This window comes from Sparus aurata, chromosome 16 (assembly GCF_900880675.1).
Source record: "Sparus aurata chromosome 16, fSpaAur1.1, whole genome shotgun sequence".
Taxonomy (NCBI): domain Eukaryota; kingdom Metazoa; phylum Chordata; class Actinopteri; order Spariformes; family Sparidae; genus Sparus; species Sparus aurata.
In genome coordinates, this window is record NC_044202.1 from 16,024,648 (window position 1) to 16,049,680 (window position 25,033).

Genomic DNA, 25,033 nt, shown 5'->3' on the forward strand with positions numbered 1-25,033 from the left:
GATGAAAAATGCAAAAATGTCATATGCCACAATGTCAATGAGAAAAGTCATAAAAATGAATGTACATAAATAATATATTTGTGTTAAATAAATATTTTCATCTTTGTTTCCCCCTTCATTTAATGTTATCCATCAGATTGATGTTTAGATAAGTTGAAAACTTTTCTGTAAGTTTCTTGACATCCTCAGATGGTTTGATTTAAAGGGTTTTTGGATACCTGGATCATAAAAGTAAATGAGTCTTTCACAAGATAAATTTTATTACCAACACAAATTTACATACATTAATAAAGATATATACTCTGAATCCTTACATTTGAGATCATGTAAATGAAATAGTGGTGAGTAAATGTAGAGTAAACTGTATTATTCTGGCTTAAGATGTCATCAAGACACACAAGTAAAAGGCCTTTCAGTAAACCTCTGTCCTTACTCGTCTGCTTTCAGGGAAAGATGACATGGAGATGTGTGAGCTGAGTCTGGAGGAGACAGGTTTGACGAGGAAGAGGGGTGCTGAGATCCTACCCAGGCAGTTTGAAGAAATCTGGGAACGTTGCGATGGAATTCAGTACCTCAAGAAAGCAATCGAGAACAAGCAAGCCCGCCCCACACACGCCACCGCCATGCTTCAGAGTCTGCTCAAGTGAAACCAGAGCAACAAGATAAGAGTTCAGTCCTGAAACATGAAACTGATACACAGACTCGCAAACATCACAAGACGGCACAGTGCGTGTGTGGTTTGCAGGATGAAAAGAAGAAGCCACAGCTTTCACCGTAGGCACAAAATCATCTCCTTTTTAAAAACCTGAATGTTGTTTATTTTCACTTTTTATATCTTTATTTTGCTGTGTAACATTTGTGTCCAGTCTTCATCTACACTTGAATGGAAAACCCCAATGTGAGGCCTTAAACTGCAATGTGACTGCACTACACCGAGAAAGTCTTACAAGGTGGCACAGCCTCTGTATATGCTGATACTCTGAAAAAAAAACCTTAATGAGCTGCAGTCAGGACGGTAAATTAGACTTTTAGAGAAAATATGCAGAGATGCTTTTAATGGTCATATCATATAAGTAACGCTTTACGCTCTTCTGGATATCAAGGCTCTAATTACTGTTCAGTACCCAATCACCTGATTTACCTGGTAAGACATTTTCACACATATGCAAATTTAAAAAACATCTTAAGATTTTAATCAGGAATAGAATATAATACTATTTTCAAATATAATAGAATATTTATATACGTATTTATATCTTATAACGTATTTCATAATAAGTTGGATATAAAAGTTATATTTTAATCCTCCATCCACTGCAAGTTCATCACATGAAAAACAAATGCAAAATCTTCCTAACTCTCTGAAGTCCATGCAGTTGTAGAATGTATTTTTGCACGCAGACACACTTCCTAACAAAGTTAATTATTTTGAATAATTGCTGGCTTTATTAGCATTTTAGATGTTTCATCTTTTTTATCAATCCATTGTTTCCTTGCTGCATATACACACGACTCTCTTAACGGTTAAAATCCTTAAAAAAAGGAAACTTTTTGTTTTGTATTCATTTGTTATGCAAGAGGGAAATGTAGAAGTTTGTTTTTGTGTTTGCAGTTTTTGGGGGGTTTGGGGTTGTTTTACAGACACCAATGTAATTTGTGTGGGTGTTGTGCTTGTGTGTGTGTGTGTGTGTGTGTGTGTGTGTGTGTGTGTCTTATATTTTATTAAGCTGATTACTTGACTAGATTGGTTAGGCCAGGGACATGTCAGTCATCTCATTTGACAATCATGCAGTACCTTTTAATTACAGTAACTGTAACTCCCTCTTGGATCTGATTGTATGTTGGCCTTTGAACTGGAATACAGTAGAAAATAAACATTTGCCCCCATGTTCTTTATTGCATCTTTTTGCCAAGTTACTAGAGAACAACGGAGTTCATTCACCAAGTTAGTAAGATGGCTGTTTGTGGTCAGTGCTCTTACATCCGGTAACAGGAGCTAACAAGATTAAAGTGAAGATTAATTAAACAACAAAGGCTAATGTACTGCTGATGTCATCGCTGAGCTGAGGCTCACTCCCATTAAGCGATCAACTGGATTAAAACAGACATAAGCTTCTGTTGTGTGATTATTTTAGGTTTTTCCAATTCAAAGTAATTAACACCAACTAACAGAAGTAAATGACAGGTTAAGATTGACTGTCAACATGTTCTACACTGAAAACAGTGATGAATACATGGAAGTTGCTACAAATTGTTACATATAGCCCCTTTAAGTAATTAATAACTATGTTTTAATTTGTCACAAAACCAAACAACCTTTAAGCGTTCAGAAACAAACGAAACATCACAATTTTAATGCAAAAAAAGACATTTTATTCTCTGCTGTTACATGCAAAATGTGCGTAGAAAAAAAACATCCAAATCTTGTAAGACAAATGATTAGTGGGAAGAGTTGTTTTGAATAGGACAGACAATATTTCTATAAACAATATGTCATGACCCAAGTCAGCAGCTTATACATTCATTCTCTTTTTGGGACACAACAAATAGTTCAGAATAGCATTAAAATAAACAACATTTTACCGTCTACACTCAGGATACCACCATGTGTATCAGTTTGTAAATAATAAATACCTCATTGTGAGGAAACACCAACCTTTGCCAAGGGTATACAGGAAATGTTCCTACCGTTCAATATATATATATAATATTAGGTTCCACTTTAAGAAAACCTAAGTCCACCTTAATATCCATAGCTCTCTGTCTAATGAGACACAATCACTATGAATGATAAATCACAACACTTTAAACACCATTTCTGACTGGTCTACTGTACCTCGCACCCCACATACAGTTAAACAGCGAACTCCAGACTTTGAAGGGCCCATCAAAGGACTGTTACTTCGAAACACTCGTTATCCGATGCCCTTAAAACGCAGCGTGTTCTGTATTCATTTGGCCGTCGCCATGTCTGGAAAGAGACGAGGGGGAGAATGAAAAATAGCTCATTTCAGGCGGGATCACACATTTACTGACAGGACAACCTTGTAACTTTATCTACAAGATACTCGGTTTATGTAAATCCATCAAAATACTACTATATTTTTCAAACACTGGTATCATTTCAAGGTTAATGTTTGATCATTTTTTTTTTCAAAAATATATTTTTGATTGAAGTGAAAGCTACTGTTTGAATGCTCAAAAATCGACAGTGATTCGGTTTGTTATTGAGAAATCAGCAAGGGCTACATGCTCAGATGTTTTACCTTTGCACGCATCATAGAGCTGGAAAGTATATATGTAAAGGTTATTAAACATCACTCAGACCGTACAGTCAGATAAGATGCATATGGAAAGATAAGTTATCGTTATCATTATAGCACCCAAAAAGTCCTCAAACGATCTCCCTTCAACTTTTCTGCGAGGATTTTTTAGGATTTGTGTATCTTTAAACCTGCGAATTCAACAATGACACTTTACTCTGTTGTCCTCACCTCGGTCTGCGGTATACAATGATGGAAGTCGACCATTTCTGAGACTAACTTTTCTGATCTGGTTGTGTAGAGTTGTCTGGGGATCTGTGGAGACAGGGTTACAGACAGTGTACTTCATTAATATATCTAATACAACCACTTCAAGGAGATAAGCAGATAAAACACTGGGGTCCGCCAGAAAGAAAGATCTACTACAGGAGATTAAAACCATGAATGGTTTTAGTAGATGAAGGCGTCTGAACAACTACTGACAATGACAATTTTGAGCAATTTACGTGTGCTAACCACATTTTTATTGGCCATATGAGAGCGGATTGTAACTTGACATGAAAAACGACACCTTCCCCGTCTCTCCTGGTTTCCTGTACAAGCCTGTGGCCGATTTGTTTCAGTTGTTTAATGCTGCTGAACTGTGGCTTTCTTTTTGAAGTACTCACTTCAGATTCAGATTCCAAAAGATGTGACTTTATGACCGGCTTCCAGCACAAAACAAGAACTTTGATGGTGAAAAAAAAACATTCTTAATACAGAACAAAGATGAAACGTACGGAGGATGAAAGCAGCAAAGAAAAACAATTATTTTCTCAGAGTTTTTAGAGCGTATTAGTTGATATTACTGCAGTCTAAAAGGGACAGTACACCCCAAAATCACAATAATCCTTGCCGTGAGCGGTTTCATGTCAGCTAATGTTACAGCTCAGCAGAGGAGGACGCCATTAATGTTTACATCCTGATCCATGATGGCTAGAGTCTCGTCCGTGACCAGAAGCACGTTTGCTCCTGCCTTTTGATACGGGCTGGTGGCTGTAGTTCGGTAGAAAGAAAATAGTTCAGACATGAAACTGCTCACTGCAAGGTCGATGGATTATCTTGAATGACAGGATCATGATTTTTGGAAAGAAAATCGCTTTTTGAGTGTTTTTAATGTATTGCTTTGGCACCCTTGAGCAGAACAAGCTGAGTGATACCTAGTTCCATTATATCAGAGAGAAAGCGGCCCTCTCTACAGATGCTATCTACAGAACTCAGCATCTCACAAGATAGCAATCTAGTGCTAAATAGCAATACAGGTAATGTTTTTGAGTGAACTGTCCCTTTGAGGTTTGAGGTTAGTAGTTTAGTCCTTTGTGCAGGGCAGCACAGTGTACCTCAATACTCAGATGTATATTTTCGATTGAGGCAAAATGCTCTTGTTCAGACTGTTGGGATTGGGAGGAGGCCGAACTCGAGGGATAAGGCAACGTGGACACTTGAGTTAAGACACCGTCGTCATTCTCAAACACTGGATTCTCCCTCAAAGTATTCTCAAAGGCATAGGGAGCAAGGGTGTGCCTACAGCGTAAAGGCGAAGAAGAACACAACACGGAACAATCACGAATCACTGCAAAGGCAACACAATGGTTTTTCGAAATGCAAGCAGCGAGAGGGCTCGTACTTACACCAACGTTACAGCCTTTCTGGTATTTATGCACTTCTTGTTAATGAAAATCAAAATCCCGATGATGGCACAAACAAGGCAGAGACTCCCCACGAGGCAGGTCACGATGAGCGAAGGGTCTACGGGCATGGACACCAGCTCGCTGCAGCGCTCTCCGTGGTAGTGCCAGTATTTACCCACAGGGCATCTGAAAGACGTGAGAAAAACTACACAGGTTAGAGCGAAGACACTTTTTACTCTGGTAGCCTGGCACAATCGAACGTGTTACTTTTAACATCTAGAAAATAACGCAACTTAAATACTTCCCTACTTCATCATTTAAATACAAGTTAAATGACTGAATGGAAGTCTTGCCATAGCTTCCTTCGTCTGTTCTGTGCGAGCCAATCTATTGCATTGATCCCCCCACTGCAGACGTCTCTGAGGTTTCTTCCGTTGCTTCCTTACTCGAGTCGAGAGTCTAAGGGCAGGGGGTGTTGTGCGCTGGACTGATTGAAAAAGCCCACTGAGGCAATGTGATTTGTGATTTTGACCTTACTGAAAACCAGCCTCCACTTGACTTTTTAAAAAGAATGCACGGGGATGCCTGCGAGTCAGAGAGGAATTTGTCAGCTTTTGTCATAGTTAGCAGAAATGTGCGGCAATTACACCTCCTCTCGAGTTTAAAATGCTAAAACCTTTCAAACGAGCTGAGGTCATGCATTTCTCCCTTCATTCGTCAGCGTTTGTGTACCTGCAGGTGGCTCCGTGCCCTGGGATTATTTCACACCGGCCTCCATTCAGGCAGTAGTCTGGCTGCACGGCGCAGGTGCTCTGACACGGCAGGCCGTCCACGGTGCTGTATCCAGGATCGCACAGACACTCGGCCTCATCGGTCCAACTGTTCACCACGCAGCGTGAAAACTCATTGCAGGCCAGGAACTTACAGGGGTCTGCTTGGTCAGCTGAAACCGAAGAGGAAAAAGACTAGGAAGGTGAAACCTCATTAACATTGATGCAGCGTCCACCTGTCCACAGATCCAGAGGAGGAATTAAAGGTTTGCATAGGGCGTGTTCAACGAAGTCGTGAACTCTGTCGAGCAATAAGATGCATCAGATTTACACTGATGGTAAAAGACAGCAGAGAGGGGATGCACGACGTGGACATGAGTTATTCATGAGTTGTAAGTGACTACACTGTACATACATTCACCTGGTTCTACTTCCAAGGAGCGACTGTCAATCTCGATGTCAAGCCGCTTAGACGCCGCGCTGCAGAAGTCCTCGAGCACGCAGTGTACGGATTCCGTGACGTTGTAAGGTACCGGTTTGTCCAGTTTCATCCTGCTGTTTACCACAACGCTGCCGTTCCTGAAGTTGAGAATTTCCAGCTGCTTGAATCCAGTCAGATTGGACTGCAGATACGGCAGAAGCTGTGGGGAAGCGAGAGGGAAGCAAATTAATTTATATTCAATCAGTGTATTCAGCCACTCAGAAGACGAAAGATTAGCTTTCTGTTCAGCTAGTGATCAGTGAGGAAAACTACTTATACACAAGTTGACTCAAGTCATGTTTTACGGGAAAAAAAAACAAAAAAACTGAATCATTCTCAACCGAGACTCAAAGAGATTTCCACTCGGCACCGAGAAAGACCTGCGTCCTCCGGAGAGGAAGCCCACGTCCACCTGCGATCGCGCCTTCCGCGACGACAAGGCCGAGGTTGTCGTCGTGCGGCCGACTTTGAATTATTCAGGTCACATTTTTTACTGCGTGAATGCTATGAATAGTTCATAATTAAATTTTGATGCAAGCATGAAATCCTGCCATTGCTGCGCTGACTTTGTAATTAGATCCAGAGCGAAATTAGGAGAACACAGAACGTGCTAATTCGAGTCGCTGACGAAGAGCCCGGGAACGCATGATGAAAAGCTCAAACTTTCAAACGACATCAAAGCTCTCTCGAGTCTAAAACGAAATCTATAATACATGCCGTTTGGCGCATGCTTTTATGTTAAGTGCCCAACAGTAACGTATGCATGCTACATTGTTGGCTCAAGCTTTTCTGCATTATCCTACCTTCTGTAAACTGCCCTACAAAGCAGCTTCTTAGCAATCAGTGCAGCAAAAACAATACAATACAATCTTCCAAGTTTATACATTTAAAAAAAATATCCCAGAAGACTCAGACTTGCAGCTCACACAAGTGAGAAAACCAATCTATCAGGACTAGTTGGCCCGGACTGATGACAGTGGTGATATTTGGGGCGAGCAGGAAGTCAACCAGTTCAAGTAATGGGGCTCCATCACTGTTCATCGATCTGCACCGCTCTCCTCCCAGCCACTTCGTGTTCACCAGCGACGAGGCAAACATTCGAACAACTACAGTGTGAGAGGGAGAGATTACGATGCTTTAGCTGGCCTGGCTGTCGAGCGGGGAGATAAGAGGCCTTAAGGAGCTCTGCTCTGATCGGGTTACTTCACTTATCACTGGCAGACAGTTTACTGAGCGCTAGTTCCCTTTAGCTAATAGAAAAGAGGAAGGGGAACGAGAGGGTCCAACATCCCCAACAAATGGACAACTTTAGCACGACCGGACACGCAGCTCGTAGCTCGCTGCTCGGTCCTCCATTTGTCTCAATGCACAATGTCAAGCATTACATCTACACCGTAGATTAGATACCAGTCCGTAGCACTGTTGCCTTCCGCACAAGGTCAAAGCTGAGTTATTCCACACCAAACCTCAGCACAGTCTCTAAGGAACAACACATACTGTAGATTCATTTCCGGCCTACAGACACTAAGCTTTTATAAAAAAAATAAGAAATGCAGACAGAAAGTCACAAACACAGCCATTATTTCAGTCTTGAACACAGTCACATATTCTTCTCTGAGGTTACACATGTATCTACTGGTTCTTGTTTTAGAAAAAAACCTGATAAAACATCCCTTCTCCGATGTCGTAAAAAGGAAAAGTCACGGGGGAATATTACACTGTCATAAAAAGTCATTCCAACCTCCATGTCCAATTTTATTGGTTGCTTCACAAACCAGTAGGTACAGGAGTAATGGGGGTGTGTGAGGCGAAGGTAAACAGGGGGTACTGCCAGCCACTGGAGGCTAATGGGTCATATATATGTATATATATATATATATGAAGGGACTGCGAAAGTACATTACCACAAATGGGGATTCAATATCCAGCAAGACACTACATCAGGTCCATTTAAATGGGCTGACAAATGTACTTGACATTTCTTCATTGCCATTTTCCAGTGATTCATAAACAAGCTTGGACCATTATCGAAATATTTGTTCTCCTCTCTACCTAAATAGCCCATTTAAAGGAAGACATGTTGACTATTTCCTAATGGAGCAGTTAGAATAGACAGTAGACGGTAAATACTCACCAGTTCAAACGTCTGACCACATTACGTTTTGCCAGGAAGCTAAGTACATGGATTAATGAGGAGAACTGCAGAAACCACGGTTTGGGCAACCATTAAAGATTGGAGATGGAGTGATATTAGCATTATTTATTAGGGTTCTTTGTGTATGGAATTTGCGTCGATGTATGCCTACTACTTAATGCCATATGATTCATATCCAGATATGTATATATAGTCTACAGAAAATGGTCTAAAATGTACAAACATCTATAATGTAATGAATTAGTGAAAGAATTATTAAAATGTAATTAACTATTTATCTTATGCTAACTCTGAGCCCACATGCCCCAGTAGCTCACATTCCCTCTGTGCCTTGGCACCGCGGCAAGCACACAAGCCAATTTGTATCCGTGCACCTCCCCGGTTTGAAGCTGAGGCCTTTATGTAACGCAAGAGCACAGGGCGCCTCTGAGCGAGCCTAAAAATATGTCCCCTCCGTCAACCTTCGGGATAAGCCGTGACACCGAACAAGGGATGTCGAGCGATGCTTCTCGCTCTGATTTTTCTCTAATAAGCGCGGGTTTACAGACACAAAGTCCTCACCTGGTTGCCAACGGCTAATGCAAATTTGAAACTCTCACTTACAGAAGAACAGCAGCGTAGCCCACAAAAAAAGACACACTGATTACAAGTCCTCGCATTCGATTGCTCCGAAATAAGATGACCTCGACCGATCTGTGATCTACTTTATTTTGTTGTCTCGTTGGGTGTAGTAGGAAGCACAGACAGCACGTCTACAAAAGAGCAGATACAGCACTGAATATGCATACAGATGTCCACACAAACCTGACTGATGTCGCGCTAAGCAGATTGGGACCATTAATAGCCCGATGTGTGCGATGCTGGAACTGACCAGAATTACATAAAGCTTCTTAACCACGAGCCACAAACCTGAGTCCTACAATGACTTGGGCCGACCCAGGTCTCATGATTCAGACTACCCCCGGGGTGCTAGTTTGCGCTCCACCATGTACAAAGTGATACAGTTTTTTTTAGCAACACTAAATGCTCGCCTGACTTTCCTGTTTTAGGTCTTCTAAGCCTACTGTCACATTGTCCTGACCCATAGCGAGTCATTTATTCAGCGAGTCTCCTCTGCACGGTTATCTTTAAGGCTTCCAACACGCACCAGCACGCCACTCAATGCTGTAACACACATGAGCAACAAAAGTACAAAAATAAAATCTGTAATTTTGTTGATGAGAAACTTGTCTAACTGTACACTGTACACATCAACACAAACGTATAGTCCCACAACAAGTAATAATTAGTTAGTGTTACACAATGATACAAAGCACCTTCGACAAACATATAATAGCTTAACATTTTGAGAAATTTGGTTAATTGCTTTTCCTACCCACTTAATATAAGGCTACATCCTGCAGCCAGTTAGCGTAGCTTAGCATAAAACGGAAGAAATGTGGAAACTGCTACCCTGGCTCTGTCCAAATGCAATAAAATCCAGCTTGCATTGCAAAGATATGTGAAATCGGCAAAGTTGTTTAATTCTGTTGACATTTTCAGCCGTAACTGTAGCATATACAGATATATAGTTAAAGGATGATCCAACCTATCCTGATCTTCTACTGTGCTTATTTGATTTGCACTGTACATTTTAAAAGTTGACTTTAAAAAAAACTCAAGAACCGCCTTTCAGTCTCTGGCCCAGCAGGGAATATAGGTCCCCAACATTAGTAGAAGTTCTGTTATTAATCAGATATGAAAGCATCAAATATGCGTTTTTGATAAATTAAACAATACATTTAAAAATACAATTGATGCAGCTGTAGAGGTGTTAGTAGGCACATTTTGTTATCTTTGGACAGACCCACGCTAGCTTTTTCAAGCTAAGCTAACCGCCTACTGGCCCCAGCTACAATGGAATGGACAGCTATGAGAGTGATTGTCATCTAAATGTGCATCCACACAGAACGTGAGGCGATTTATAAACATTCAGTTGCATATAAAGTTGATGGAATGACCTGAGTGGGTGCAAATTTGCACTTATCCCAGGATGAATCCAGCTCTACTTTGACTGATCTGCAGTCTAGCGATCTATAAATAACACATCTCCAAACATACAACCAGACTGTCTGGAGACAGTTGAACTGAATGCAAGAAAGCAAAAAAGTTTATTTCCCAAAATGCTGAACTATTCATCTTGACAATGTTGCATCTTTACCATTGTTGGTTCTTAAAACCTTTCAATTTGTTGCAGAAGTCTGTTTTTATTTTTTAGCCCAGAACTTTGGACAAATCCTCCTTTATTTTTTTTTTTTTTGAAGACATGCTAAAATATGAGACAAAGGGAATATAAACAGTCCCTGAAAAACCTCGAAACCTTAGCATAATTCCCCCACAAATTAAGGCAAAACACACAATGACAAATAATATTAGAACCAGACTCACAGATTAAACCAACAGACATGAACATGCAGCTATAGCCTATCGTCTAATGAAAGGAGAAAAAAAAAATCAAAGCTTAAAATTAAAGCTGAGTACTTGAGAGATGTTAGGTGCTTTCAGATTGTTAGATACTGCATTTCGGAAAGGTTAGTTAAGAAAGAGAAAGGTCATGCTCTCTCTGAGGCATCGGAAGATGTAGTTCCAATATGGAAGAAAAAAGGTACCGGTATGGAGGCTAAAGTCGTCTGTCTCCTAAACCCAGATTTACTGGAAGCTCCAGGGTTTGGCGAGTTTCTGGACCCAGAGTGCTGTGTCTGAGTGAGACAGGACACTTTCTTTAAACTGTCACACAATGGCCCCTCTGAAATTGAAGCATTAGCATACTGCAGAATTGTTCAAACATTTGGCGATTGCTCGTTAAAGCCATCTGATCGTTTTCATGACATTTTTAAAATATATTTTAAAAAAATGTTGTTTTTATAATTTAAAGTTAATTTCAGGGTTTAAAAAAAAAAAGCAGCAGTGAGGATAAGGCTTACTGCAAAGTGCATCCTCAGCCACGTGAGATTTAGACAAAGCACCACACTAAAGGACTAACTTATCAAATGTCATCTGCAACAGTTTAACACTACGTACTGCACATTTCAGCTTGGACTACGAAAAAAGCAAAAATGAGAGTGTGGCATGCAACAACATGATATCCAGCACGAATGCTTGTGTACCTACCAGCTCAAGAAAGGTATTCTCCAGTGACTTATACTCTGGGGAGCTCTTGTTGAACAGGTCCTCAGAAAACATAATGTTAGTGACCCTCAAGCTAAAGAAAACCACTAACTCTTTGTTCTTATCCACTACGGTCATCAGAGGGGTGCTGGCCTGCCTCATGGCCGGCCCAGCCGTAGATTCATACGGACGTTCATTGGCCTCCGAGGGGAATCCACTGCCGCTTTCTTCCTCCAGGGGTTCGGTCACCACCACATCTGTCCCGTTCAGACTTGACCATGCATCCTCTTGAATGTTTGAGCTCTCAGGAGGCAGCTCTGTTGAAACTGGGGTTGCTCTACTTTGCCCTCCGCTGGCTTCATCTCTCTCTTCGGGGGCTTTGCCGCTCTCCACAGGGGATGGCAGAGGCTCCACGTCCGTGTCTGGTTCGATGCCTTGGACAGCATCTTCATGAGGCGATGGCGTGGAGACTGACACTGCCGCTTCTATGATAGACATGGCAGTAACTGTGTGGTCTGCAAGCTCAGGCAGATCATGGTTAACTACAGCAGGTGTGTCAGTCATTTCTTCCTCTGGTTGGGTGTCTGGAGTTGTCAAGGGAGGGTCTTCATTTTGTTCCTCAGGGACCATGACGCCAGGTTCAGGTTCTTGAAGGATAAATCAGAAAATTGTTTTTTTAAATCCAATAGCAGTATACAGGTAAACTTGTTGGTATATACAGGTATAATCATGTGAGAGGACATTGATGCATCGTGTTGTGCTTTAGCAGCTGTTGCCCAAAGCAAACTATTTTGCAAAATACTCCTATCAGCACCTCTAAAGCTCAATAACAAGGACATTTTAACCTTGATCATTAAATCCACTGTCATGGTTTGAGGTTTTCCAGTTTTGTGATTTCCTGTTTTATTTTGTCGGAATTCATCCTCATGTGTCATGCTGTGACTTTCCACTTCCTACCTTTGTCTTTTTCCTGCTTTTTTCCTGTGTTTGGTTGGTTCTTGGTTGGTTCTTCTGTGTTACCTGCATTTTCTGTGTCTGTTCCTCGGTCCTTCTCTGTGTTCCTGCCTGTGTTCCCAGACCTTCATTGGTTTGAGACATTGCGTTTTGGTTTCGTATTTTTGTACTTCATTAGTTCTAAGATTTGTCCCTACCTGCTTCTTGCTGCTTCTTGTATTTTGTTGCCTCGCCTGCCAGTTTTTTTTCTTTGGATTACAGAAAAATAGTGAGGGGGAGGTCACATGCACAAAACAGCTGAATAGAGTTAGCGGCCGATCACATGACGCGCTTTGCGAGAAGCATGTCGCCAACAAGACCATCCTATGGAAATAGCATGTCTGGCGCGCACTCCTCTCTTGCTCCACGAATCATCTTTTTGGAAGTTAAAATATTCTCAACTCTTCAGAGAGAGGGCACATTTCAAAAAATTTCAAAATATTCCTTTAAGTTTAGCTTTAATCCTCTTGTCATAGCACACCGTCAGTTTATTAAATTTATCATCCCCTTTTCTTTGAAGGCTGTATGAGTGAAATCTCTGAAAGCAGAAGTCCATATTTTTTAAAGCTGCACTGATCCGTCAAATCAAAACGTTCGAGATGTCTCTCAAAGTCCAGCTCGACATACCTGACACATTTGGAGCCCTTGGAAACTCCACTAGAATTCAAAATGACATTCTGCAGATTTGAACAATATTTCCCTGCACAGCAGGAGGTTGTGATGACTCGACCATCAGCAGGCCGCTGCTTGTTAATGGTTTTTAATATGATGTATTGCCTCGTCCTCATAGACGAAACCCAACCTACCAAGTCGAATTGTGCTGCCATTTCCATTTCCTGCTGAGTCAGAGATGATTAGCCAGTGCAGATATGTGTGAGAATAAGGGGAAAAATAGGTCAGTGTTTATTTGGCCTGTCCAATGTTGTGAAGGGGTGAAGTTGAAATTATTATCTAGCTCTTTTCTATTTGCTGCCTTTATCCAAATACTTTTAGATATTTGATATTTTCTTTGTCATCCACTAAAATAAGTCTATGTCTCCTTCTTACTTTTCTAGTGTGGGGATGTGTTCACTTGGGCCTATACTTCCCACAACAGCAGTGAGCTGATTTCCCACCATCGGAATAATCAAGATGCACTCAACCCACACTTTTCGATCACGGTCTGGTTTTCTGAGGTTCTTCCTGTTTTCTGTCAGTAGCGCAAAATGTATCCACACCACAATCTAATGTCACCCAATCAATAAAGCCTTGAGTTCTTGGACTTCAACTATCTGAGGTCGTCTTACCGTCTGTCTGCGCTTCAGGTTCGGCCTGGACTCTGTCGCCAGGCTCAGTTGGTGGTATCTCTTCCACCTCCGGCTCTGCTTTCTCTTCGTGCTCTGTGATAGTTTCCAGTGTTGTGTCTGGTGCGATAATGTCATCGGGCTGATCAGCGGCAGCCTCTGTGGATTCCTCCTCTGCTCCTGCCATTAAAGGAGTCTTGTGTGTGACGGCAGACGTGGCTTCCGGGAGGACGTTTGGGATGAAAGGCACAAAGGTGTGTGTTTCTGGTCTGACTGTGAAAGCTTCCAAAGAGTTTTCTATCACTGCCACAGTGGGGAAGAAACTTCGGGTGTGAGCGTTGACCTCCGTGGGCGCCTGCGTGGGGTCGTCCTCGGATACGACAGGGTTCATGCCGAGCTCCGCAACTGAATAAACTGTGGTTACTGAAAAGGATGAGTTCAAATATTTATACAAAATAAATGTTTTATTTATTTATTTTTTTAAATTCCTACTTGCAGTGATGATCTTATATTTTATTCAGTTAAGTGTGATATTATGCTTACCAGCCTCAAAGCTGAGCGTCTGTATGTCCAGCGGCAGCGACAGCGACAGTTCCTGTTTTAAGGCCTTTTTGATGATGTGTTTCAGTTTGGGAGCGTTTACGTCCTCGTGTGTGTCTGTGTCGGGCTCCTCAAGACCCTCAGGGTCATCATTGAGCTCCGTTTCGCCATTAAAGACCACAGCGTACCGCACAGACACATCCTCTGAGCTGAAATCAACAAATCATGTCAGAAACCCTCACCGGTAATGGATGTCTGCTAAGGCAATTTCTGAGCTGTTTCCCAGAAGGGGATATTTTGGGGGATGTTATAGTTTCTGTGGAGACCTGGGCAATAAAACACTTCAATAAAAAGCCACTTCAGGGGGAGAGGTATGACAAATTTATGTTTTTTAGTCTCTTATCTTCTTTACTGTGTTGTTTTGTCAAAATGTATTATCGTTACAAAGCACAATCATCATGCCACACCACAGCAAAAAATAAAGCTTGAGTCAACTCACCGAAATCCCAGAACACGAATCTCTTTGAATCCTGGAACTTTTTCAAAAACATGACGCATCTAAAAAAATAAAATTAAAAAAAGGACAAACAAGGGTAAGAATGAAATGAAATAGATTTAGTAGAATTGATGGACTAATCCTGCTTCATGGGTTCAGGAAATTCTACATCATTCTGGGATCATGATGGGCCTGTGAAACTCTCTAAAAACTCACTGAACCAACGCATATTCACAAACTGTACTACATGGCTGGAGATGTGTTTTGATTGGACAGTGATTGGTGTCACTTTGGTGTCACTTTGTCACACATGATGGAAAAGTGGTTTTTGACTCTTGGTTGGACAAAACAAGTCACGTTAAAGCATCTTCTTTGACTGCTGCAAACTGCAAAAGATGTCTTTCTGCTATTTTCTAACATTTCAAGGACAAAGCAATTAAAGGATCACTTCAGAAAACAAGAAGAAGATGCAACGATAATGAAAACTAGAATGAAACTCAGTAGAGCGCATACATACGCCAAGACACTAAAGTCCCCTTTATTCGCATCAAATTGTACCCATGCACAGATACCAGCCACCTAAACACACCTCGGACAAACCTCCTGGGTTGGTCTGACTTGTTAGTCGCTGTACACATGCGACTGTAAAGACTCAGTGTTGCAGGTAATGGACTTAAATGCATGACTTAGAAGCAGACAGGCTATATTAAAAGGATTACATTTTAAAAAAGTGGGGGTTGCCAAAAGGTCAGGAAAAGCAAGCGAAAAGGGAAGTGCGTGTTAGGCTGGAAAAGGTCGGGAAAAAAAAAGAAGACGTTGGTCAGAACAAGCAGGCAAAAGCAGGTTAAAAAGAAAAGGCTGCACACTGAGACAAAATTGTGGGGGAACAAAAAAGAAAGTGAGGAGGAGTGGCTTGTTTGTGTGCAAAGGAGTTTGGGAAAACGTCTCGATTTGGATTTGGACTTTTGCAGAGCAGACATAGGGGTGGGTGGGCTCTGAAATGACGGCAAGAATGAGCGGCTGGCGAACAGGTTTAGACGATGCAAAGCAGTACTAGAAATGTGTAGCAAAGACGCAGGCTTCTTAATCCAGATGGATTGTACTGTGAAACTCCAACATTTCATTTTGACATGCAATGTTCAGCTCTTTAATATAAAAATAAACAAACAAAATGATGCTCTAATGGTTTCACACCAGTACAAGTGGATCTTCAGAGCTGTGGTTAGATAGAATCTGAGTCAATGCCTTATTAGCTGGAGATAATCTATATGATTAGATCTTACTATTTCAGGCTTGTGGTCATTTAGGAGTCTTACCTAAAGTCCCTTGGAGGCTGCCTTAAAGCTGTTAAATCAATCAGGGTGAGTTTTACGCTTCACAATACAACGCCATAGAAACTGGCAATCATGTTGATCTCATTGTAAGACACCATGCAAAGTGGACACAACACCCCCGCGAAATATTTTGACCTGCAGTGTTTCAAGGTTTAATCACCCTCATTAAGATTTTCAAGGGTTTTTTTTAGATCACACATTTGTTACCAAGGGGCTTCCTCTGTTTGTAAAGTGGTGAAGCAGACAGCTCAGGGCGACCACTATCATTTGCTGTCGGCCTCCACCTGGCCCCCACCTTCTCTCTGAGCTCTCGCGCGACATCAGTGTGGAGTGGCGCCTCGGGGTCACTGAGCAGCTTGCTGTACGTCGGGTCCACGATGGTGACGCTGAACTCGACAATGTACTCCTCATAGTTTTCTTTTATGACGTTGGGGTCTTCCTCGATCTGGCAAAGGAACGCCAAATGATGTGGTTATTTAATGCGATCAAAAAAAAAGAAGACAATTGTGATCTGAAACTTCTGGTGGATAGTGGGTAGACTTACCCCGTCGGCCTCTGTTGGCAGCAGAATCAGCGGGGGAGTCCAGGTGCCTGAGGCAAAATAGCAACTCACCAGTTAATTTATGATGTCATCATTACAATGCACCGACAGCTGTTAAAGGAGACTTATTATGCTCAATTTACTGGTTCATAATCTAATTTTGGGTTACTATTACAATAGGTTTACATGCTTCAATTCTCAAAAAGGTTTCCAGTATTCCAATGCTGATCTTCTGTTGGTGTGGACTTTAACTTTTAAGATGCACAAGAACTTATACAGCACACTGAGGGAAAGGGAGAAAAAAGCATTATAGGTCTCCTTTAAAGCTGTAAAGTAAATGAACGGCTTTAATCAAACATTATTGATGCATTAGGGTTTAACTCACAGTCCCTTCCTGGATCTGGGGTTTCAGCGATAACTCTGGAAATAGAAAAATACATTTGTCAGTCCGTTTTGAAGACAAGGAGCCTTTGCAGCAATATTCATGGTAGGCTAATTGCCAGAATATTCAAATTTTTCTGCCAGGTTTAGCTGGGTGTGAACATTGTGAACAGGGGTGCTCATACTGAAGCTCCTCTGATGCCTCTGTGGCCAATTATTCACATTTTTGCACCGTCCAAGGCGCAGTTTTTAAGATGGTTGTTCGACAACCTGGAAATGAGACTCCACAGTCACCCATCTGTATTCTTAATCACCCTTTGCACCTTTAAAAACTGGCGTGTTTTCATATGATTACATTTTGGTTTATTCTCAAAGAAATGACAGCGGACACGCAGGAAAATCACATTTAACACGAAACCCAAAAGGAGGTTTGCACATACCCTTCACCCTCAGCTTCAGCTTGCTCGGCTACTCTCTGAAAATATAGGAAGTAAAAAAAAAATCACAGAGTCACACTGAAGATTGGCTTTAAAACACGCCGTGGACATATAAGGGAAAGGTTGTCGGTCGGTGTGATGGAAAAGTTGATTTCCTCTTTCAGATCGTAAAGTTTAATAGAGTCTGCAAAAAGTGTATCAAATGCATATCAGCAGACTTTACATTTTTATTGCTACAGATGTGGTGTGTGGATGTAAATAGAACATCCTGAGATCAGTCCTTTTATTTTATACTCCACCCGTATTTAATTTTCATGTTTGAATGAAAGAAGTGAACTGTACAGGATGACAAGAGAATTACAAAGGGAAAGAAAAATATATTTGTGGTGCTGGTGCTGGACTCACTCTGGCCACCATGTCCAGATGCTCCTGCGAGCTGCTGAAGTTTTGAGCGAGGTCGTCCATGCAGAGGTTTTCATGCTGACAGGTATAAACCCAGGCTCCGTACTCCTCTGAGTTCGGGACTCTGTCTAAGAAGATGCGAAACGCCTCCCAAATCGCCTCCTGACAAACTGAAGAGACAATTTTGTGGATGCTCACTTTCGACTCTTTTCAGAAAACTAACCATCTCATCTTCCATTTGAAAACAAACGTATATAAAGGATGAGGGGAACGAGGATGGTTGGTGTGGATCTTGGCTTCCCTGCGTGCTGGGTGGTTGTTGTGATTTAGCTCTTCATCTGTAAGATTAGCTCATTATCCCCCTCAGAAACAGCTCTGTGCAGCTTTGCATGCGAGTGCACAGCACACAGTAGTCCATCATTTCACATTGCTACAATAAATCACAAACACATTAAACATGATATGATTGGGACAAAAAAAAAAAAAGCAGAAATGCCAGTTTTAGTAAATGTCAAACTGTATATTTAAGTCGTTGCATGTCCATGGCTTTTTTGAGAATATTAACATCAGGAGAACCCCCCGAAGCTACAGTATGTTTTATCTGGATCTGTGGGGGAAACGGGCTCCACCATTGTTCAATAACTTGATGCCTGTGGGAAATTTATTCTGCGACAAACTCATTTCTGCAGCGACGCAATTACCTCCAATACACCAAATTAATCCGCCTCATTTTAAAATCATATGCCACAGCAGCTGTCGTGGAAAACAATTTGAATTACTAAGCAATCGTCGGAGCCACGGTGGCAATCTCCGCCTCTTAAATCATCCACAGTATGTCTCTCTTGACAAAGTTAATTTGCATATAACTTGATTATATCAAGTGCTTCACTGTGTGTGTCCCGAAAGTCAGTAAAACGGCTTTGGTGAGTCATTCAGTGGCACCGTGTCATCTTCAGCAGACTAACTTAACCCGCCTAACAATTAAGACAAACAACAAATGTCCATGTAAGGCTGCCTGCATGTGTTTGTACATAAATTGATCAGATTTAAAGAATCATACACAATTCAGCTAACTAAAATATCATTTTTATCCTGACAAAAAATGAATACAGAATTTTTATTTTTGGGTATACTTTTCCTTTAAGTCACAGTCAGTGTTGTAGGAAAGTTTATAATTTTGCATAAAGTTAAAGTTAATTTGTAGAATGACCTCACATCAAAGTCGAACAGTCGAGAACTTTTTTTTTTTACCTCTGAGTTTGTAATATGACCGATGGCTGCCGATGACTGCCTTCATTGTCTCCTGGGGACACACCTTGACCCCCGTGTTGAAGAGCGCCGATCTCTTCGTCCGATGTCTGTCCTGCTCCGCTCTGACATTCGTGGCGTGTCTGGTCGGTCTGGAGGCCTCTAGAAAGTGTCTGTACTTCACATCCCTGAGCCCAGACAAACTGTGTTCACGGAGATCTGCGAGAAAAGTTGGTGAAGTTATTAAGTTTGAGAGGAAATACGTTTTTACAGTATCAGTTCCAGTTCCAAAAAAAAGTTGACCTTTTCTCATGACACAACCACAGTGACACAGTGCTTAATTGCAGCCCACAATTACAGGATGACCCACTGCTTTGTTGGAGGTAAATTCACAATTATAATCAACCATATGCAACAGCTCCCCAAATCACCAATCTTACTTTTCTGAGCAGCTTTTTGAACGGACTGAAAAAAAGCTAGTCATTATTATCTCGGTCGAAATTGCCAGCTCACTCTTTTACTTGCATGGCATCCCAGTTTACGTGCAGGAGGCATATAAAGGCATTGCAAGAACATTCAGTCCAACATTAAGCAGTAGTTAGTTCAGGTCAGTACATTTTTCAGGTCAATTTACATCACATTACATTTAATCATTGTGTACAAAACAAATTCCATTCCATTTTCAGGAGGATTTGGTTATTATTGCTTATGTAAGGATGAAAAATATAATTGCTGGCTTGTAGCAAAAATCCTGCTTATGCTGATTTTGCCTTTATGGATAAAAGCAAAACCATAATTACAAATAGGAGGCTATGTGCGTGTAATTTTAGACAAAATTATCCATTTGTCAGCAGGAATTTCTTACCTTTAAATTTTAACATAAAGCCTGTATTATTACATGGACTTAAGGGTTAGACACTGATGTCAACCAGGCATAGTGGGTCTGATGAAACACGTTATCAATTTGCATTGTGGGAAATGTAGGATCTCGTGTTTTTGAAACATGATCCATTGCTGCACTGTAAAATTGACGCGACCTCTACAGCATCAGTTTTGACCATTAAAAAAAAAAAATCTGTTTCTTTCAAGTCCCACAAATGCAGCAAAATGTGCATCACTAATTCCCACTAATGAGCGTTAAAATACAAATGCTTAAATGCTTAACATGCAGGATTTGTCCTTGTTGTTGGTAAACACGATTCAAACTTAGCCTCTCTTTTCAAGCGTTAGCAAAACAAAGCAGCAAAACAGAGAGATAGAATATGACCCTTCAGATTTTGCATGAACGCAGCTGCAATGCTGGTTTCATCCCGTTTCCCCTCTCTCCTCTGCCTGTATGGATATCAGCTCGCCCCGCCCTCTGTCAAACAGACACACAGATCTGCAGCTCTTTATACCACGAACTGAGCAGAAGAGAGAGATGTTAGCGATATAAGCTTGTCACTATGTTTTTACATAAAATCCCAACCTCACAACCTGCACGCTGTTCTCGGTTAGGGGGCTGCACACTGTCCACAGGTTGACACGCAGAGATGTTGATACACAGATAATACAGACACGCCTCTAGTGGGTCATGAGTGATGATTGAGATGGATGTAAGAGTGAGAGGTATATTGTACAAGGAGGTTCCCTAGGATTCTATTTTGGGACATTCTAGCAGAAAGATATCCTCTGTATACATGATGTTATATCTCTTTAAGGTGCCATGAGTTACTTGAGCCTTTGAATTTACTGCAGTGTAAAAAACGTCCAGGGCCTGAAGCCTTGAGGTGCCCGTTTGTAACTGGAAGGATATCATATTGAATGCCGAGAAAGTGCACGGATGAGTAAAGAGAGAGTGAATGACTAACACTCCCCTCTCTCTAAGGAATGGCCGCTGAGATGCCCGTGGGCGACTTGACCCACGCCACATCTCTGAAGCCGCTCAACAGTGCAGGGATGCTGTGGAGCGTACAGGTGTGGATGTGCAGAGCTGCACGCGTGTGGATTACGTCTGAAAAAGGATGTGCATGCACAGCCCAACCCTTAAAGGGATTCAAATCAGGCACGGGTGGGTGCTCATCGGATTCCACAAAGACAGTCCAGCCAAACCAAAACATTCAAGTAACAACACAGACACAGACCGGGCATATTTCCATAAATTACTTTCATCACTGACATGCTGCACACATAATGAGGAGAATTGCCCTAATTTTCTGATCACGTTAGTAAAGAAAACAAGCTCAGCCACCCCAGTGAGGCATTACAAGGTAATTCCACACAATTGCACAAGTTATTGTGCCAGTCAAACACTCTCTAACACAGTCTCCCCATTCAGGAAAGCAATTAAGAAGAAAGGCACTCATTGTGATGCCAGGTGGCAAACCTCAGGGGACTTTTTAAGACATTAAGCCAGGATTTATGAGCCCCCGAAACACAGACTCCAGGTCATTGAATACAAAATAACAAAGTGTGCCTCCTCTGGATTAGGGATCAGAGCAAAGTTTATGGAAGAATTTAAAAGAATGTAGAGCGAGTGTGAAAGGTATAGTCACGATCACACTGGCATCAGATGCAGAGCATTAAGCTGAGATGCTGCATTTTTGTCAAGACAAATAAGACAAGACAACTTCATGTGCATAAATACTGAATCTCTGTAACAGATATTGAGTTGTGCTAAAATTGGACCACGAACAGGAGAAGAATAACACAGGAATATTTCAGAGAGTGTCAAGCAAGAGCATGGTGCAAGTGTGCACATTCGCATGAGGAGACCCAATATCATGAGCCCTGCTGATAATGTTTTCACCTGGTGAGTCTGCATGTGTCATCACTGGAAATTTGCGGTCCTGGAGACACCTACAGAAGCAGTATTGAGTACTTTGACAGCTGTTTTCTATCTATCTGTCAGTCTGTCAAGAGATTTTTGTCACTGCCATAGCATCGCAACGAGGGATAGACTGAATATCGGCACTGGTGATCGTCAGCATTTGTCTGATTATACGAAAATGAATTAGTCTGAAAAATACTTTGACTCTCTGTGGTCTCACTCCGTGTCAAGCACAACACAATCTGATTGGTTGCAAATCACAAGTAACAGCCTATGAACACAGAATAATCTGAATCGACAAAGTGACTAGTAACCAAGGTTAACAAATAAGATTAATGGAGTGGAAGTATGAATAGCAGAAAATGGAAATTCTGGAAAAGAATACCTTAAAATGTACTTCAGCACGCTAACTAAACTTTGACTCGTTTTTTATTTTTTACTGCAAATGTAGATTGGTTCCGAATATCGATTATCTGTCCGCTTATTACTAACCATCGCTATCAATATCGGCCCATAAATAAACATGTCAGTTAATCCCGAATCACAACTGCGCTAGATGACACAACGTCATGTTCTTACGGGGCCTTGCATATAGACAGAACATGTTATGCGATGGAGGGGAGGGCTGTGAATGCTAATTAACAAATAAACAACCTTCGTGAAGGTTGCAAATACAGGTCATAGTCTGCGATGGTTGTTGCTTTGCATTATACATGTACATGTCGTTCATATTGTGTCCACCTCCTATATGTTGGCGCACTTGAAGTATGAATGGACTTTCCTGCTGCACAACTAGCCATTGTTTAGGAGTTGGGATTAAACGAATTAAAATTGACATGTGAGTACAAAAAAGGCCCGAAACACTGGCGATTTCAGATATTTTGCTTGACATAAAGCATGAAAAGAGAACAAATGTGTTAATCACTGCGCTACACATACCTAATAACCTCTACAATAAACAATGTTGTTTTCCTCAAATCCAAATTTGGCTAAACACCAAGAACATGCAAAGAATGTGTGGGTATTGACATGAGTCTTATGGGCAAATATCCCCCAGCTTAATGTCTGTCAGGCAGCGGCATTCACCCAACAAGCCTTCCGCTCGGCTTGAAATTCAGCCAAATCATGTGTGTTTTCATTGATAGTCACGCCACCGGGACAACATTCGAATGGGTTTTGGGGGAATCGGTAAGCCTGAAGCCTGAGTCACACATGCAGGGACACGAGGGCCCGTGCGAGAGGAGGGAGCGTTTGAGCGGGGCCTTAATGCCTGGTGCAGCCGCAAAAAGGCCTCACAGCAGAATTACAAGCCAGAAAAGATTAGTGTCCTGCGACGCAGGGAACAGAATGGCTTTTGTTTCCTTCAGGATAATGAGCTCGCCCGGGCACATCACACTGAACAAGACAACCAGTGCGGACGCAAATGCTATCACTGGTGACCTGATGCTATCTTTTCCCAGTGAACAACTATTAAATGTCTCCGCACGTTTAATTCTGGGTGAATATTCATGACCTTCAAAGTGGCAGCTTGACATTTCTCTAAAAATCAAATGTTTGAGGCTGAGCAAGCATATCTTAGCTTGCAGAGGAAGTTCTTTCAAATAGTCCCCCCCCACCCCCCACGCACACACACACATACACACACGCGCACACACACACCTCCAACTGGAAAAGTCTGTTGCCCTTGAAGTGGATCTTGAAGTCTCCTGTCGTGCAGCAGATTGAAGACTTGAAGAAAGATCTTTAGATCAAAGCATCATTTGTCATCAACTTAACCTAAAGTGATGTGAACAGTGACTTCACTTCTTTCATTGTCCACACTTCAGTCTGAAAGAGTTAGATTGTTGGAACTTGTTTTACAGAAACAGAAAGAGAACATTCACCTGCCCACACAAGCAGCATTTTCTTCTCCAATCGCACAACAAAAGGCAAAAACTACAAGAAACACCTCAGAAAAGTTAACAGACCAGCCTCCCCACAGGTTTCTTACCTTTGATTCGGCTTGCTTGGAGCGTAAACAGACACAGAGTGAGGAATAGTCCCGACTTCAAAAGCATGATGTGCTAATTTTATGTGGTTTTCAGGCCCGAAGTTGTCATTTGTAAAGAGACTGTTGCAAACAACAATCAAATCCAGAATGTGTTTATCTTGAATCCATTAGCAGAGCATGCAGAAGCCTCCTCATTGGTGCTGACAAGGTCCTCGGCTTGTTAAGAAGAAGGGAGTCTGGTTCCACTCCAATCCGCTCTCCAGCTCAGTTGTTTGGGAGCGAGTGAGTCCCTGGGTGTCGTTGGGTCCCCGGAGACAGCAGAGGTGGATGCATGGATGGATGAGCGAGGAGGGAGCCAGGGAGGGAGGAGGAAGGAGGAAGGAGAGACGGTGAACGGATGTAATTGTGGCTCACGAGTTTTCCTTCTGCGCTGTCAGTGTGACAACAGTGACGAGGTTAAAAAAGCAGGCTCCGTTCTGAGTCTAATCTCTTTACCTTCTTCTCGCTGCCTTTAATCCCCACAGAGCCACGTGGCCGCCCGGCCTCATCCTGTTAGCCACCTTCTGGACCCTCATCTGTCAGCTGAACAATCTTGGGGATCTAGCAATCAGCCGAGACCAGACATCTACTCCCCACACAGTTGCCCCAAGTTTGATCGCTAACACCCAGCCTCCGTTGTGTGACCGCCTTTCGCATGTCATTGTTAGACTGCCAAACTCTTCCCCTTTTTCTCTCTCAGAATATCCCCGCCTCTCAGGCCAGTAAATTCTGGGTGCCAAGTGAGGTCAGGATTGCAGTTTTGTTTGACGGTACCCGCCGCTACAGGTCAAATCATTCTTACTCTCCCTACACAGCCAAGTTCAGGCCTCTGTTTGATCCTAGTCCTCCATTACCTGCACTGTTACAAATTACATTCTCTTCCTCGGGTGTCTCCTTTTCTTGCTCATTGATTCCAGTTTGACAGTGAACATCATCCCTTTTCACACATGCAATCAATCCTTTAAATGTTTAGGAACATTTCCTGTGTGGGATCGTGTGTGAATGGGTCCAGGGATCTATAATCAGGGAAATCTCAAGACCTCAGTAACATTCC

General features: G+C 41.9%; 2 protein-coding genes across 9 annotated transcripts in view; one reads left to right on the forward strand and one right to left on the reverse strand.

Moving 5' to 3' along the window:
* myo6b (myosin VIb) overlaps positions 1 to 1,892 on the forward strand; it is a 39,874-nt gene extending 37,982 nt beyond the window's left edge. For all 4 annotated transcript variants that reach the window (XM_030392138.1, XM_030392140.1, XM_030392139.1 and 1 more), the window contains one exon: positions 448 to 1,892. In XM_030392138.1, the coding sequence (XP_030247998.1) occupies positions 448 to 647 (200 nt within the window). In that variant the 3' untranslated portion in view covers positions 648 to 1,892. The remainder of the gene's footprint in view (positions 1 to 447) is intronic.
* Positions 1,893 to 2,383: 491 nt separating this feature from the next.
* Positions 2,384 to 24,637, reverse strand: impg1b (interphotoreceptor matrix proteoglycan 1b). Of its 5 annotated transcripts, none has more exons than XM_030443061.1 (18): positions 23,941 to 24,637; positions 19,145 to 19,360; positions 17,897 to 18,063; positions 17,495 to 17,529; positions 17,059 to 17,093; positions 16,677 to 16,723; positions 16,428 to 16,577; positions 14,802 to 14,860; positions 14,306 to 14,511; positions 13,766 to 14,185; positions 11,490 to 12,133; positions 10,988 to 11,077; positions 6,125 to 6,344; positions 5,666 to 5,876; positions 4,934 to 5,119; positions 4,643 to 4,826; positions 3,495 to 3,578; positions 2,384 to 2,971 (listed from the first exon to the last, which is right to left on the reverse strand). In XM_030443061.1, exons 1-18 carry the CDS (start codon positions 24,005 to 24,007, stop codon positions 2,888 to 2,890), a joined length of 3,105 nt encoding a protein of 1,034 aa, XP_030298921.1. In that variant the 5' UTR covers positions 24,008 to 24,637; the 3' UTR covers positions 2,384 to 2,887. The 5 variants fall into 5 exon arrangements, with proteins under 5 accessions (XP_030298921.1, XP_030298920.1, XP_030298923.1 ...); XM_030443060.1 differs by having other exon boundaries at positions 6,119 to 6,344; XM_030443063.1 differs by lacking the exon at positions 10,988 to 11,077.
* Positions 24,638 to 25,033: the final 396 nt, after the last annotated feature.

Excerpts from the sequence above, each read along its gene's own strand:
- impg1b (XM_030443060.1), bottom strand. The coding sequence starts at position 24,007 with ATGCTTTTGAAGTCGGGACTATTCCTCACTCTGTGTCTGTTTACGCTC. Across the intron at positions 14,186-14,305 it reads GACGCTCAGCTTTGAGGCTG|TAACCACAGTTTATTCAGTT; the intron begins GTAAGCATAATA and ends CATCCTTTTCAG. Across the intron at positions 5,120-5,665 it reads GGGCACGGAGCCACCTGCAG|ATGCCCTGTGGGTAAATACT; the intron begins GTACACAAACGC and ends CACGTCTTTCAG.